Here is a 13574-nt window from a genome sequence, read left to right as displayed (position 1 = left end):
ACTTGATGCTTTTAGGTGTGTTGACATGGTTAAGATCAACTGCTCAAACTGAAGTTGAGCATGTAAATAGGGAAGAAAGGTCATTTATGTGACTGAGTATGTTAGAAACTGCTGATCTGCTGGTTTAGGTTTTTCAGGTATTGGTAAAAAAAAAAGTGAGAGAATATCCAGTGAGCGACAATTCTCTGGGCAAAAATGCCTTGTTGATGTCAGAGTTCAGAGGAGAATGGACAGACTGCTTCCAAGATAGGAAGGTAATGGTAACACCAGTGCTGTTGCCAGTTCTGTGAGCTAAGGAGAGGAAACTGAGGCTATAATTCACACAAACTCACCAAAAATGAACAGTAAAAGCTTGGATAAAGGCTGCATGATTTGATTAGTCTCCATCTCTGCCTTAGATTTGAGATGGTAGAGTCAGAATTTGGTGTAAACAACATGAAAGAACACATTCAACCTGCCTTGTGTCTGCAGTTCAGGCTGACAATGGTGTTATAATGGTGTGTGGGATGTTTTCTTGTCACACTTTGGGCCGAGGATTTCACCCTAGGAAAATTTCACTAGAAATTTTGGCACGAGGGTGCCATGAATATCAAATTTAGTGGCAAAATGAAAGCCACGTTTTTACACATATGCTGGTGTTACATGCTGTAATATGCAAGAAGATCCTGAGTTCAATTCCCCCATCAGTTTGCATGTTCTCCCCGTGTTTGCATGGGCTCTCCCCGGGTACCTCCCACAGTCCAAAGACATGCAGTTAGTGGGGATAGGTTAATTGATCAATCTAAATTGCCCATAGGTGTGAATGTGAGTGCGAATGGTTGTCTGTCTTTGTGTGTTAGCCCTGCGATGACTGGCGACCTGTCTAGGGTGTACATGACAGCTGGGACTCCCCACGACCCTGAAAAGGATAAGTGGAAGTGAATGGATAGTTAAAATACACCAAATGCAGTAAAATGGTAAATGGCCTGTATTTGTATAGCGCTTTACTTGGTCCCTAAGGACCCCAAAGCGCTTTACACATTCAGTCATCCCCCAATTAACACACACATTCACACACTGATGATGGCAGCTACACTATAGCCACAGCCACCCAGTAATTATACACATGTGACATATAATACATACACTCTTTTTTTATCAGAAATAATTAAATTGTTGCTTAAAGTTTCACAAAATGCAGAAATCTGCACTTTCATGAAACACTTTTCACCAAAAATTGAAAACTGTTTTTTTTCCTGATTTATTGGGTTAAGTTACCTTTAAGCTGTACCTAAAAGGTGGCCGGTGAGTATTCATATTTCCTGAGGTGTCTCTTCCTGCTAGTTCAAATTGTCTTGAGCGGACTGTTGTACTGAAATAACACTTAACAAATAAAATAAATCAGACATTGAATTAAATATGTGAGTAATGTTTTAAGGTGGAATTCCCACTTACTCTGATTTCCTTTTATTTCCGGGAACCCATTTTACAGAGCAGCCGTTTAGACAATAAAAGCATAAAGCAGGTGTTACTAATTAAACCAATGAACATTCTGCTCCATTTAGATGCAGACCCCAGATTAATGTGAAGCACCTGGGTTTATGTGGTTTTTCATTGGAAAACAGTTCTACTGCAGGTTCACTGAAGCCCCATCTTGCATATTGAATGAGCCACTCAGGTCAAAAAGATACTCCTGCTGATTGAATAAGATATACTGACTGCAGAGCTGAATCCTAATGTCTAATCATCAGTGTTTAAATAGATGTGGCTGGCACAGATACTTTCACAGGCTGACCTCTGGACCAGCGAACAGCCTCAGGCTGGGGAGGGGAAGCCACTGTCTGGGATCAACACAGTCACGTGAGGTTGATATCCCTGTAAGGATGAAGGCTGCCCCCTGTAGGCTACTAGTGGGACTGCTCTTTGGGAAACCGTACGCATTTATTTGTATGTAACAGCAGTTTAACCTGTTACGACACCATTCACACAGTATATTTATTCATGATGATGTCATTTTGATCACAACAGCATAAATTTTGATCATAACACATTTCCCACCATACATGTGTCCGTTTGCTTCTCCCCTACACTAGTTTCTTATCTGTTTATTTAAGAAAAGAAATGAAAAGTTGTTTCAGAGTCATTTATGAATAAAATGTATGTTTGTAATACATTGTATGCTTTTATTTTATTGTAATTTCCCCACTTTGAATGATTTTGTAATCTTTTTCAATGTCTCCCAGACCTAGAAGTGATAAAGAAAACAGACAGCTGGGCCGCCTCCCTTTTGGATACAAATCATTGAAAACCACAGTTAATTAGGACATTTAAGGAAACAGTACAAATATGATAAACCCAAAGAGAAGCATTACAACCCCAAATTCGTCATTTAAGTTGCCAAAAATAGCTTCTCCTGATCCTTTCCCAAAGATAAACCCTGTCTATTTTCCCATAGGCATTGTTGAGTCAGTGGCCTATGCATTTTTTTGCTAAATGGACTTAGATTAGCAGACTGGCCACAGTTAGGTTATGTAACGATCTCATCTACATCTTTCTAAATCTGAAGTGAAGAGAGCAGATATCCATTTTGACTATTCACTAAGTGTAATCTTGTCCTGATTTCAGTGTTATGTAGCCTACATTTGCAAATACTTAGGATATGCCCTCAGATTTATGCTGCATCATTCAGCAATGTATAATTTACCTCACTACTCTGTTTGAAGACTGGACTTACTCCAACATATAAACATGTATCTCATAGTTTTCTTACTGCTATCCAGACAACACAGGCACACATCCATCTGTCCATTTTCTTAACTTTTTTTAAAAAAATTATTATTATTCAAAGCCATATGGGACTTGGAGGCTATCCCAATTATCATAAGGAAAGATGTAGGTTACCCCCTGGACAGGTCGCCTGTCGATCATGGGGCCATTTCTGGATAAGTCTGTTTTAACAATCTCAGTTCATACTCATGAGCATTGCTCTCTTCTTATGGGAATCCTGCGCTACATGTCTCAGCAGGCCTGAGCTACTGGGCTTCTCTCATTCATTCACACTTCTATTTCCCCTCCCAAAGCTGTTACTATCAACTCTTATTTCATTCGTGTGACAAAAATAACTCAGACAAAGCAGGGCAAGCCAACTACAAAGACAACACTTATGAGACAATGGGATGTGATAGGAAAACATAGGGAAAAAGAGGATTTCATGTCTGTTGTATCTAATATTATTAAAATAATTTATCATGAGATGAATAAGTTGTTTGACACCCTTTTAGAAGGCTAACTGATATCTTCAATGTGCTACATCCTTAAATGATGAGGTTTTAAAGTCCTTATTTTCTGTTTGAGGCAGATTAGTGATGGAAGAATTACTCAGATATTAGTTGATTGATGCACAAATGTGCATAAAGAACAAAGGAGCACTAACCAAATCTCTTAATGTGTGTTTGATGGAAATATGGCAGCACATGCATATCTGAAATTTTCTGTTTGCCAGTGTTGTAAGAGTGGAACGGAACAAAAGATACAGACAGAAAATAATTTCTTCACTGACACAAAGTTGAATCTGTGAGAAGGTTGAAAAAAGCTGCAGAAAGACAGAAATAAAAGAACAAGAAAGAAAAAGAAGTCCAGAAAGGGGACAGGACATGATTGTTGAGCTTAGGAATTATTAATGGAAGTAGGATATATTAAGACTCTAATACTGTGCTGAATCTCAAATGTGAGCAATGACTGGGTGGAGGACAAGAGGAAGTAGATATAATTTGCTCCCCCAACTTACTGGCAGATACACAAAACCAAAAAAACATTTCTCAAATCGACATAAGTACTAAAAAAATATGTGTATGTATGTATCAGTTTCTTGGTACTGCATTATTATTCTTATTATTCTTATTCTTATTCTTATTCTTATTCTTATTATTCTTAGTAGTAGTAGTAGTAGTAGTCGTATTTCTGATCTTATTTTCTGCTGCTGGTGCTTTTTCATTCTTAAAAGGGATACAAGCTGGTCCAACCTCCTATTTTTTCACATTAGTTTTGGGAAATGTCTGTCTTCTATGCATTAACCTAAAACAGAGAAAGTAATAAAATCATTCCATCAAATAAATAAAATAAGATATTGGTTCAGTTAACACTGTCATGCCACCTTGTCGACACCAGGGGGCAGACGAAAATAACGCATGAAGGAGACATATGGTTAAGCAGCCCACTCCAGTCTGCCAGACAGACTAATAGAAAGCCGCACAGCTCATGAACGAAAGGCACTTCAGTCGGGTTCAGTTCATGTATCAAACCCAAGAATGTTGATGTGCGTCCCAACTTTGAAACAATCTCACTGCCTGCAAATTTCACACTTGAGGAAATCATGAAAACAGCAGGATTTGCAGATGCCATGTTCTATTAGTCAAATGAGGTTAAAAAGGAAAGTAAATGTATCAGTTTGTTGTCTGAAGTAGTGACCAGTCTCACTGTGTTCCTATTATGTGGAAATATGACATAATGGAACATGAAGCCCTGAGTGAATGTGTCTTTTATCCCAGAATGCTCGATCATCATATCAGCGTTTTGTATCCTGGATTAAATTAGTCTTAGATATCTGAGTGTGTTCTCAGTGGCTTGTGTTTTATTGGTGTGTGGGTGGGGACATTTACTGGAAAAGATGAAGATGGAGAACTGAAAGAAAGATCAAAACCACCACCTGGGGGATTACACAAAGTATTACTGTAATGAGGTTTGTGAGTATGTGTGTCTATAAATAAAGATATAGAGATAAACTAAACAATGGCCTTATAATCAAGCTCTGGTTGGAGGGGTAGTGGAGGAATCCAACACTACAGATGGACAGATGAAAGACAGATGGAGCTCAGTAAGACAGGGAAGTTAGAACATTAGCAGTTGAGTCTTTGTTTCGCCGCAATCACGTGTCTCTGTTATGTGGATCGATTTATTAATGGGTGTCAAAGCAAGTCAGCTGCAACAATTAAAGAGAATACTGAAGATTAACAGGTCACTGGAAGCAAAGGTATATTGTGAAAGCTGGCTATAGATTTTATGTCAAAGCTATAAATAACATCAGGTCATCTACAGCACAGACAGGCTGTCAGCCATCCACCATCGAATATCTGGCATATTAATTAACCTTTTTATAGGTTTATGCGTTTATCTTTGTCTTCCTTACCCAATATGATTATGGAGTGTTCACATAACACAGTCCTCTAGCTGCTTAAATCATAAACCTGTGAACAGAAAAAAGAAAACCTAGTGTTATTAAAACGGGGTCTTTCACCATTCATACAGGACTGATGAAAAAGGAAACTCCCCTCCTCCACACACGTGAATGTAAAGATGCACTCAGGCTATTAAGAGGGCTGCATGTTCGGGTATAAATCAGCTCACAGTACATCAGGGAAATATGTCCTGCACATGAGACACTCTCTTGGCCTAATAGATATTACCTCATACAGCATAAAAGCAAATGCACTTATGTCAATCAAAATGACTAGCTCTACAAAAACATATTGGTAATATTGTGAATGAATGTCACTACTTTTCAAGGCCACTAAATCAAGAGTAATTAAAATTGCCCCAAAGCGTCACTAAAGACAAGAGACAATAACCCTGCAGGGAGGAGGAACCACTAGTGGGCAATATGACTGGAATATTGGCTATATGGGTGAGTTGATGTTTAATACAATCAGATATCAATCAGTGGGAAAACACCATCAGTTACCTCCTCCCACTGCTGTCCTTACCTGACTTTCCGGACCCAGCCTACTGAGACGTCCAGAGAGAAAATTATACTGATATATGTCTGGGAAGGGGGATCAAATCATCCACTGTGCATCATTTAGTGTTTAGAGCGCTGCAGAGAGGGAGACAGATGAACTCACGAGGAAAATGTGTGGCAAATGAAAGTCGAGGGCCAAATAATAGAGAGGGGAAGGCAGACTTACTCAAGCAGCAGTGATAAGAGCACAAGTGAGCAAGGCGACGTGAGGAGAAACAAACCAGGTACAAGGGGGAGTGCCAAATGGTACTGATTCAGAGAAATGTTTGCACTTGTCCCACTTTGATGAATTACAAGTCAAGGGCCTTTTGCTCTCTCTCGCTCACTCCCCTCCTTGCTGGTTTTATAAATAGGCCACTTTGCTTTCTCAGTAATCCACAGAGAGCACAAGATTCACTTAAGGCGAAAAGCGGGACACGAAGCCATTTAGGTGGTGAGGGTTGATACACCGTATGTAATGGACATGAGAGCAGATGCTCCAGTAGCGGTTCCCTCGATGTATACGCTCTGTTACAGCTTTTTCCTTTTTGTTTTGTTTTCTTTCTCACACAAAATGATGTCACAGCCGATTTCACTATCGTTTCTGTGACAGCTGCTTATAGGACACCACGGTGTGAATCCACATGAGAAAAACACAACAGTAGCTGCATGTTAGCATAAATATATTCTTGATGTTATCAATGAGACCAGTATAATTCATAATAACTTTATAATATACATTTATTTTAAATAATGAAAGTATCTCTGAATAGATATTTTCTGGTTTTAGTTTATGTTCATAGGACATGATAAGGACAGACATTCAAATCCATATTTCTTTGGGTGTAATAATATACAGCTTGATTCTTAGTTCCTTCTTTTGCATACAATAGCAGATAAATCCTTGTACATATAGTGAGCATAGACAGCTGTAAGTATAGACAACAACACAGTCAATGAGCTGAGGATTATCTTATATTTCATTCACACACGTTTTTGCCTGTCAAACAGTTGAAGAAGACAGAGCAGAGCGACTGGTTTTCTGAGAGTAACTTTGTACTGAGACAGGATTTATTTGACCAAGGTCTGCATCAAACCTCAGTCCATCCACTTCTGAGGCTCAACGGCAGCTAATTAATACAAAAACAGAGTGAAAAACAACAGGATTTTATCATTTCTGACAAAGCAAATCAGTTTCATGGATTTTCTATTACGCAGGAACCTACACATGGCAGAGTCTGGTTCTAAAGCATTAGGTACTTGACGACATAATTAAAGCAGCTCTAACTCTTAGATACATTTACATGGCTGCAGTTGTGCAAACCCCACAATCGGCAGGTTTAGGTCCGTTGTGGCAGCGAAGTCTGTCACAGAAATGCGTCTGCCAGACATGTCCATAAGATTACATGTCACGGGTAAGCATCTGTGTACACTGTCTGTATGTTTTAAAATGCCCAGTGTTTGTATGAATGTGTGTCTGTGTACAAGTCCACTCGTGTTGTGCAGTACAGCAAAGCCGTGTTATCCATGACTTAGATCCTGATGTGCCACGCTGTTGGTTTCTCTGAGAGTTTGTTGTCATTTCAGGTGTTGTATGCTTGCTAAGAAGAGCAGCAAAGACAGCGTCCAGCCTAAGCCTGAAGTGACATATATACGCAGGTGTTCCTGTACACAGGAGCAGCTCATAGTAATGCAAATACACATAAGAAAAATACAAGGGAGAAAATTGCGGCAGTGTTGTCTCACTTGAATGATCATACTTCCCTTCACAGACTTTGCTCTACTTCCTTATATTTTAAGTCTTCAGTAACTTGCCTTTGCAGACACTGTAGCTTATCTCACAGGTCCACACGCACTGTGGACATCATCACAACGGAGTGTTTCCTTTCAGTTTGCTTTGTTTAATATACTATGTGCATGTGTTTAATATATGCAGTACATAGGCTGTAAACACTGTGCTAACGCTGAGCACCATTGTCATTCTAGCCTGGAAACAAGGGGAGCAGCATTTGAGAGCAGTGACGTCAGCTCTACGTTTCTCTCACAGTCTCTTTGTGTCTGAGTCTATTTCTCTCTCATAAGCTCTCTCACCCACAAAATATTACACACCGAGGTTGATGGACCTATATGTTAGAGATGGCAGCACTCATACAGATCCTTGGAGCATTACAAATACACTTGGGTGAGCAAAAACTCTGACTGATCAGCTATGAATCTCAGTGCATCCACTGAGCTGGGAGCAGACGGTGCGCTTTCACGATACATAGATACTAGGTCGTGACGGCAACAGACTATAACAAATAGAAAAGTGAAGAGTTTGGGATGTTGTTAGCATCCACAGGGCGGATCATAGTTTGATATCTTTCATCTCCTATGCTGGAGGTAGCTAATAAGCTGCCACATGAACACACTACCCTCTCTAGCTTAGAACTTTCCATGTATGTAATTAAGTACGTTTTCCTTTCTTTATTGTCAAATATTACTTATATTAATGCATGCACCAATGATTACTTTTGAGGACATGCAGCTTTGCAAAATCAGAACTGCATAAGTTTTGGTTAGTTAAATATGTTGGGCCAGGGGAATGATTTCTGAAATGGGTGCAGAAACGGAAAAAAATGTATACAAAATTAGCAAAAGAAAATTGATGTCTTTTACAAACCAAGATCCAATTTAGCAGGTGGTTGCACATAACAACTTTCAGAGGAAAACAAATGTTCCCTTTTCATGTCTGCCTTAGATGGAGGCCATTAAAGGATAACGCTGTGAAGCAGCTTGATTAGGTCAGATTACTCTGTTTTAACAGCTAACTGCTAAAGACGTCGTAAGCAGACTTGCAGTAAACTCAAATGCTGGCACTAAAGCTGAAGCTTAAAAATGACATATATACATTTCAGTTGATCATGAGACCTAAGCTGTGTTGATATATGCAACAGAATGTCAGCAATTTGCCCACAAAATCATTGTATCTATTCCTACACACATGGAATGCTTTGAAGTCAAGAACAGCAACGTTTATTTTGGGCAGTGATGTCAAGCTGAACACGTTTAACTGCGTGTCTAAGGTTACAGCAAAGAGGCTGGAAACTCACCCAGAACACTAAAAGAGTATTTCATTCAACATTAAGGCCATGAAAATATGTGTAATAAGACCACGTTGATCATAAATTAATTATATTAAAAACACTCATTAGTAGAATACGTTAAGACATTCACTCTGTTCAGTGTTCTGCTGTTCACCTGCTAATCTGCACTAATTAGAGGCAAGAAAAGGCTTCGAGTGGAGAGAGTCACGCACCCTGCATAGACATTGTAAATCATTTTGAACTTCATCAAGAAGAAATGGCAGGAAAAGAATGTGGTGTACAGAATTACAGCAAAGCACTCATTTAGACTGTTGGTATCTACCTGTCTCTGCTAGCTTGTACTAGACAAGATGTAGCAAGGGAATGAATACTAGTGCACATGGCCACCAGCATATTGGTGCTGCACTCTCGTTCTTTCTTTCTTAATTCGGTGTTCCCTCGAGAGAACAGCTGTGATCTGGTTGAAATGATCTTTCTGTGTATCTGGACCTTGGCAGTTAGAGCAGCAGATTAAAGCTGCCCATGAATGCTGATCGAGTGGCCTGTTTTATAAGTTATGACACGTCTGTAATATTGTTGGAATATTGTTATCATGCATCCTTTGTGCAGCAATTAGAGAAAGAAGATAAAAAAAAATTTGTGGTCCTTTTATATTGTTATTATTGATTATTATGGTTAGGCTACAATTTTGCTACTGTTGGAGGCAGGATAACTACTTTCACAGGTAAGACTAACTCCATGCAAACACTAACAATGTCGTGAATACGACAGCTGACAGTTCTATAGTATGAACATGATGTGGGAGAGGATGTGGTCTTCTCTACTGACCCTTTCTCCACGTTAATCTCACTGATCTGCTCTGTACTCTTATTCTGGGCCCCATACATTTATCAGTATGCGGACCTTTAGCTTCCTACTACAGTTATTGTAGATCCCAGCAGAAGTAAATCATCCGAGCTCGCATTATACATCTGTACGCATCTTGGTGATGTTTACATAGTTAGTGTTGGCCAGGGTGCAGTTTCCTGTTTTCCTGGCCTCTGATCTGAAGTCCTCCATACTGTGGTTCACTGCCTCTTGGATTTCCACATAGTCAGACTTACTGAGAGTGGATCCGCTGCCGCTCCGACCGCTCTTCTTCAGCTCGTCAGCTGAGCTGGCTTTAGGCACACTTGGCATATTCAGATACTGTGCCTGCTCCTCACCTTCTGTCTCTCTGTGGTAGAAGTAGTTGAAGTTTGATACAATGACCGGTACAGGCAGTGCAATAGTCAGCACACCGGCAATTGCACAGAGAGACCCCACAATCTTCCCCCCAATAGTTGTTGGGACCATGTCTCCGTAGCCTACGGTTGTCATGGAAACCACTGCCCACCAAAAGGCCTCGGGGATGCTGCTGAACTGAGAAACTGGCTCGTCTGCTTCTGCAAAGTAGACCGCACTAGAGAAGAGGATGACACCAATGAACAGGAAGAAGATGAGGAGGCCCAGCTCACGCATGCTGGCCTTCAGTGTCTGCCCTAAGATCTGGAGTCCCTTGGAATGACGTGAGAGTTTGAAGATACGAAATACCCTAACTAGACGGATGACACGGAGAATAGCCAACGACATGGCTTGCTGGCCTGCCTGGCCATCCTCTGGCCGCTCTGCTAGTTCTGTGCCGAGGGTGATGAAGTACGGGATGATTGCCACAATATCAATGATGTTCATGATGTTGCCAAAAAATCCAGTTTTGCTGGGACAGGCGAAGAACCTAACTAGGAACTCAAAAGAGAACCAGATGATGCAAAGCGTCTCAACAATGAAGAAAGGATCTGTAAAATAAAAGCTTGCAGATGGAGTGGTGGTGTTGTATGTGGACTGGAGTGAGTTATACATCTCATCTTCGTTTCGATTAAGTGGCAGTGTCTCCAGACAGAAACTGACAATAGAGATAAGAATCACCATGACAGAGATTATGGCAATGATGCGAGCTGGTCCTGAGCTCTCTGGATATTCAAACAGAAGCCACACTTGTCTCTGGAACTCGTTTTCTGGCAGAGGCCGCTCCTCTTCCCTTATAAAACCTTCATCCTCCCTGAAGATTTCCATAGCCTCTTCACCCAATTCATAAAATCGGATCTCCTCAGAAAAAATGTCAAGAGTCACGTTAACAGGCCGGCGCAGTCTCCCTCCAGACTGGTAATAATACAGAATAGCGTCAAAACTTGGTCGATTCCGATCAAAGAAGTATTCATTCCGGAGCGGATCAAAATACCTCATCCTTTTTTTAGGATCACCTAGCAGTGTCTCTGGAAACTGGGAAAGTGTCTTCAGCTGTGTCTCAAAGCGCAAGCCTGAGATGTTAATGACAACCCTCTCGCAGCATTCATGATCCGGATCCGAGTCGTAATGGTCATGAGACTGACCTGGATGTGCTGCTGCTTCATCCGCAGGGTCGCTGGTAGCGACCGTCATGATGGAAGAAGATGGGACCTGCAGCTTTCAGACCGGGCGGGGCCACGCTGGGCCACAAGTAGGTAAAGGCTCCACACACTTGTACAGTCAGGCAGATTTGCCTGCTAAAAGGAACAGACAGAAAGCAGAGGTAGGTTTAATATTAATGTGATCAGCACATGCTTCATGCTCTACTTTTTATGGGACTTTAAACGAATAACTTGTTCAGAAACTTGTATTCACTGGCAAACATTTATGATCCACTTATTTTGTCAATTTTTAAACCAAACATTTTTCAGCTGCTGTTATTTCCCAGAAAGGCCATGTTACTTCAAAGCCTTGAAAGCAGAGCATTTGAAAATAACAAGTTGGTGGGGGCAGAACCATTTGCGAGCGCTGGCTCCATTGTGTCTGTGTATTAGGTTATGAGTTCTCCCTCATATGAGCACACTGCAGGATCAATATGCAGGCCAGTAATACAGTATCCACTCTCACAGGGTGCAATTACAACCAACAAATCTGATTATGAGCTCAGTGCTCCACAGTCTCTGAGATGAGTTTCCTCTATAAATCTGGTGTTACCAGCATTTCCTACCAATGCTGAAAAACAAATCTTACCTAAATTAATAAACTTCGTAGTTTTTTCAGTAGAGAAGATTTTGGGAGATTTGTTAATTCACGTGTTTGACATAACACACATCTGTTCTGTTCATTAGCAGCTGCACAAAAGCAACGGTGGTGCACAAAAAAAACAAAAAACTTTTTTCAGCTTTTGATTTTTAAAATAAGGTCTGAAAAAATCAATCAATCAAAAGCCCCTACCTGCTACTTTTCACAGGCACGTATTGGGCTTGTTTACAGTCTCTGTCCTCTGCTGGTAAATCTTAAGCAGAGTGCCCGGTCCTGAGTCACTCCCCTCGGTCCAAGCAGCTCCTTCCTGTCACTCATATATCATCCGAAGCTCTGGCGCTGCAGCAAGGCGGCAGTGGGAATGGGAGAGGGGACAAGGTGTGAGGATGCAGGAGTTACCTCCATCGCTTCAGTGACCAGCGGGCACATGCCGAGATGCAGCTACGCTACAGGCTGAAGCTGGTCGGGGACGACGGTGGGGGCAAGTGGTTTGCACATAAACACACTTAAAATCCTGACATTAGTTAAATTTAACATGACACTGCCGTCGCCCAAAACAAAAACAACGACAGCCTTGTTGCCTGGCATCAGTGGACTTACTGAAGAAAAGATACTCTGAAAGCCGCCGAGGAGATTTAAGAAATAACGCGGAATCACCTGTTTGATTCCTAAGTTGTTTAAAAAAATGTTACTTTTTTAATTATTTCAACGTAAATATCACCATCCTTTTTTTCGGATGGGGAAAATCCATATGACTACACCAGTGATGCACATTACTAAGAAACAGAATGCATTCACAACTCCATGGATGAAACCAACCCTCTGATGGCGAAATAAGCTATTGCTAATAAATGTGAGTCCAAGCAGCCAAGTTCATGCATTTCAGACATTAAATGGAAATGTTGTAGTTGACTGCAAGCGCGAGTTAGTTTGGAGGGGCAGGTGCCAGACATGCTCAAGCCATTTGCAGCCCTATCCTGTGCGGATCATGGAAATCCACAACAGTCTCCATGCACTAAACAAAGCAGCATAGCATTATCTGTCCGAGTACAGGCAGCATTATTTCAGATAGGCTAATGGCATGCAGGAATTCACCGCGATTGTCTTGTTGTTGTGCAGACGCATGTAGCCTATTAATGTTTTGTTAAATCCAGTTTTTCTCTTCTCAAAAGGTGTCTTGAGGTCGTTCGTCTATTTCTTCATATGTGCCCTTCTTCCCCTATTTGACTAATCAGTCCAGCGGCTGTGTCATCTCATCACGTCTAACTGTTTTTGAGCTGCCGGCTCTTCCCGTGTTTCTCATATTTCACCATAATTCACCATAGTAGAGATGCGTGGGCTGCAGTTAGGCATTGCAGCGCATACTAAAAGCTTCTTGTGCGCCTCGCCCCATCCCTTTGCGCTCCCCACCCCCGACACTCCTGTCCTCACTCTTCCACATTAAAGAGGAAGCATCGCCCACTAGAGAGTGGAAGCGTTTCTAAGCAAAACCCGCGCTGCTCAGAAGAGATTAAGGGGAAGAAGAAGAAGAAGAAGAAAAAAACCCTTAGAGGCAGAGAATGTCCGAAAAAATTTGAGCGATAAAATGTTGTTAATGACTTGGCTTCTGTTGTGTTTCCGATGTGGATATATATCCACATAACAAATTAGAATTGGGCTTAAGAGAGGCA

General features: G+C 41.0%; 1 protein-coding gene across 2 annotated transcripts; it reads right to left on the bottom strand.

Moving 5' to 3' along the window:
• Positions 1-5188: 5188 nt before the first annotated feature.
• On the bottom strand, positions 5189-13343 carry kcna2b (potassium voltage-gated channel, shaker-related subfamily, member 2b). Of its 2 annotated transcripts, XM_005914666.2 has the most exons (3): positions 13000-13343; positions 12097-12243; positions 5189-11399 (listed from the first exon to the last, which is right to left on the bottom strand). In XM_005914666.2, exon 3 carries the CDS (start codon positions 11293-11295, stop codon positions 9802-9804), a length of 1494 nt encoding a protein of 497 aa, XP_005914728.1. In that variant the 5' UTR covers positions 11296-11399; positions 12097-12243; positions 13000-13343; the 3' UTR covers positions 5189-9801. The 2 variants fall into 2 exon arrangements, with proteins under 2 accessions (XP_005914728.1, XP_005914727.1); XM_005914665.2 differs by having other exon boundaries at positions 12097-13343.
• Positions 13344-13574: the final 231 nt, after the last annotated feature.

This window comes from Haplochromis burtoni, unplaced genomic scaffold (genome assembly GCF_018398535.1).
Source record: "Haplochromis burtoni strain Fernald_Lab_line unplaced genomic scaffold, NCSU_Asbu1 Contig_9, whole genome shotgun sequence".
Classification (NCBI taxonomy): domain Eukaryota; kingdom Metazoa; phylum Chordata; class Actinopteri; order Cichliformes; family Cichlidae; genus Haplochromis; species Haplochromis burtoni.
This window is presented reverse-complemented; position numbering and strand designations above follow the sequence as displayed.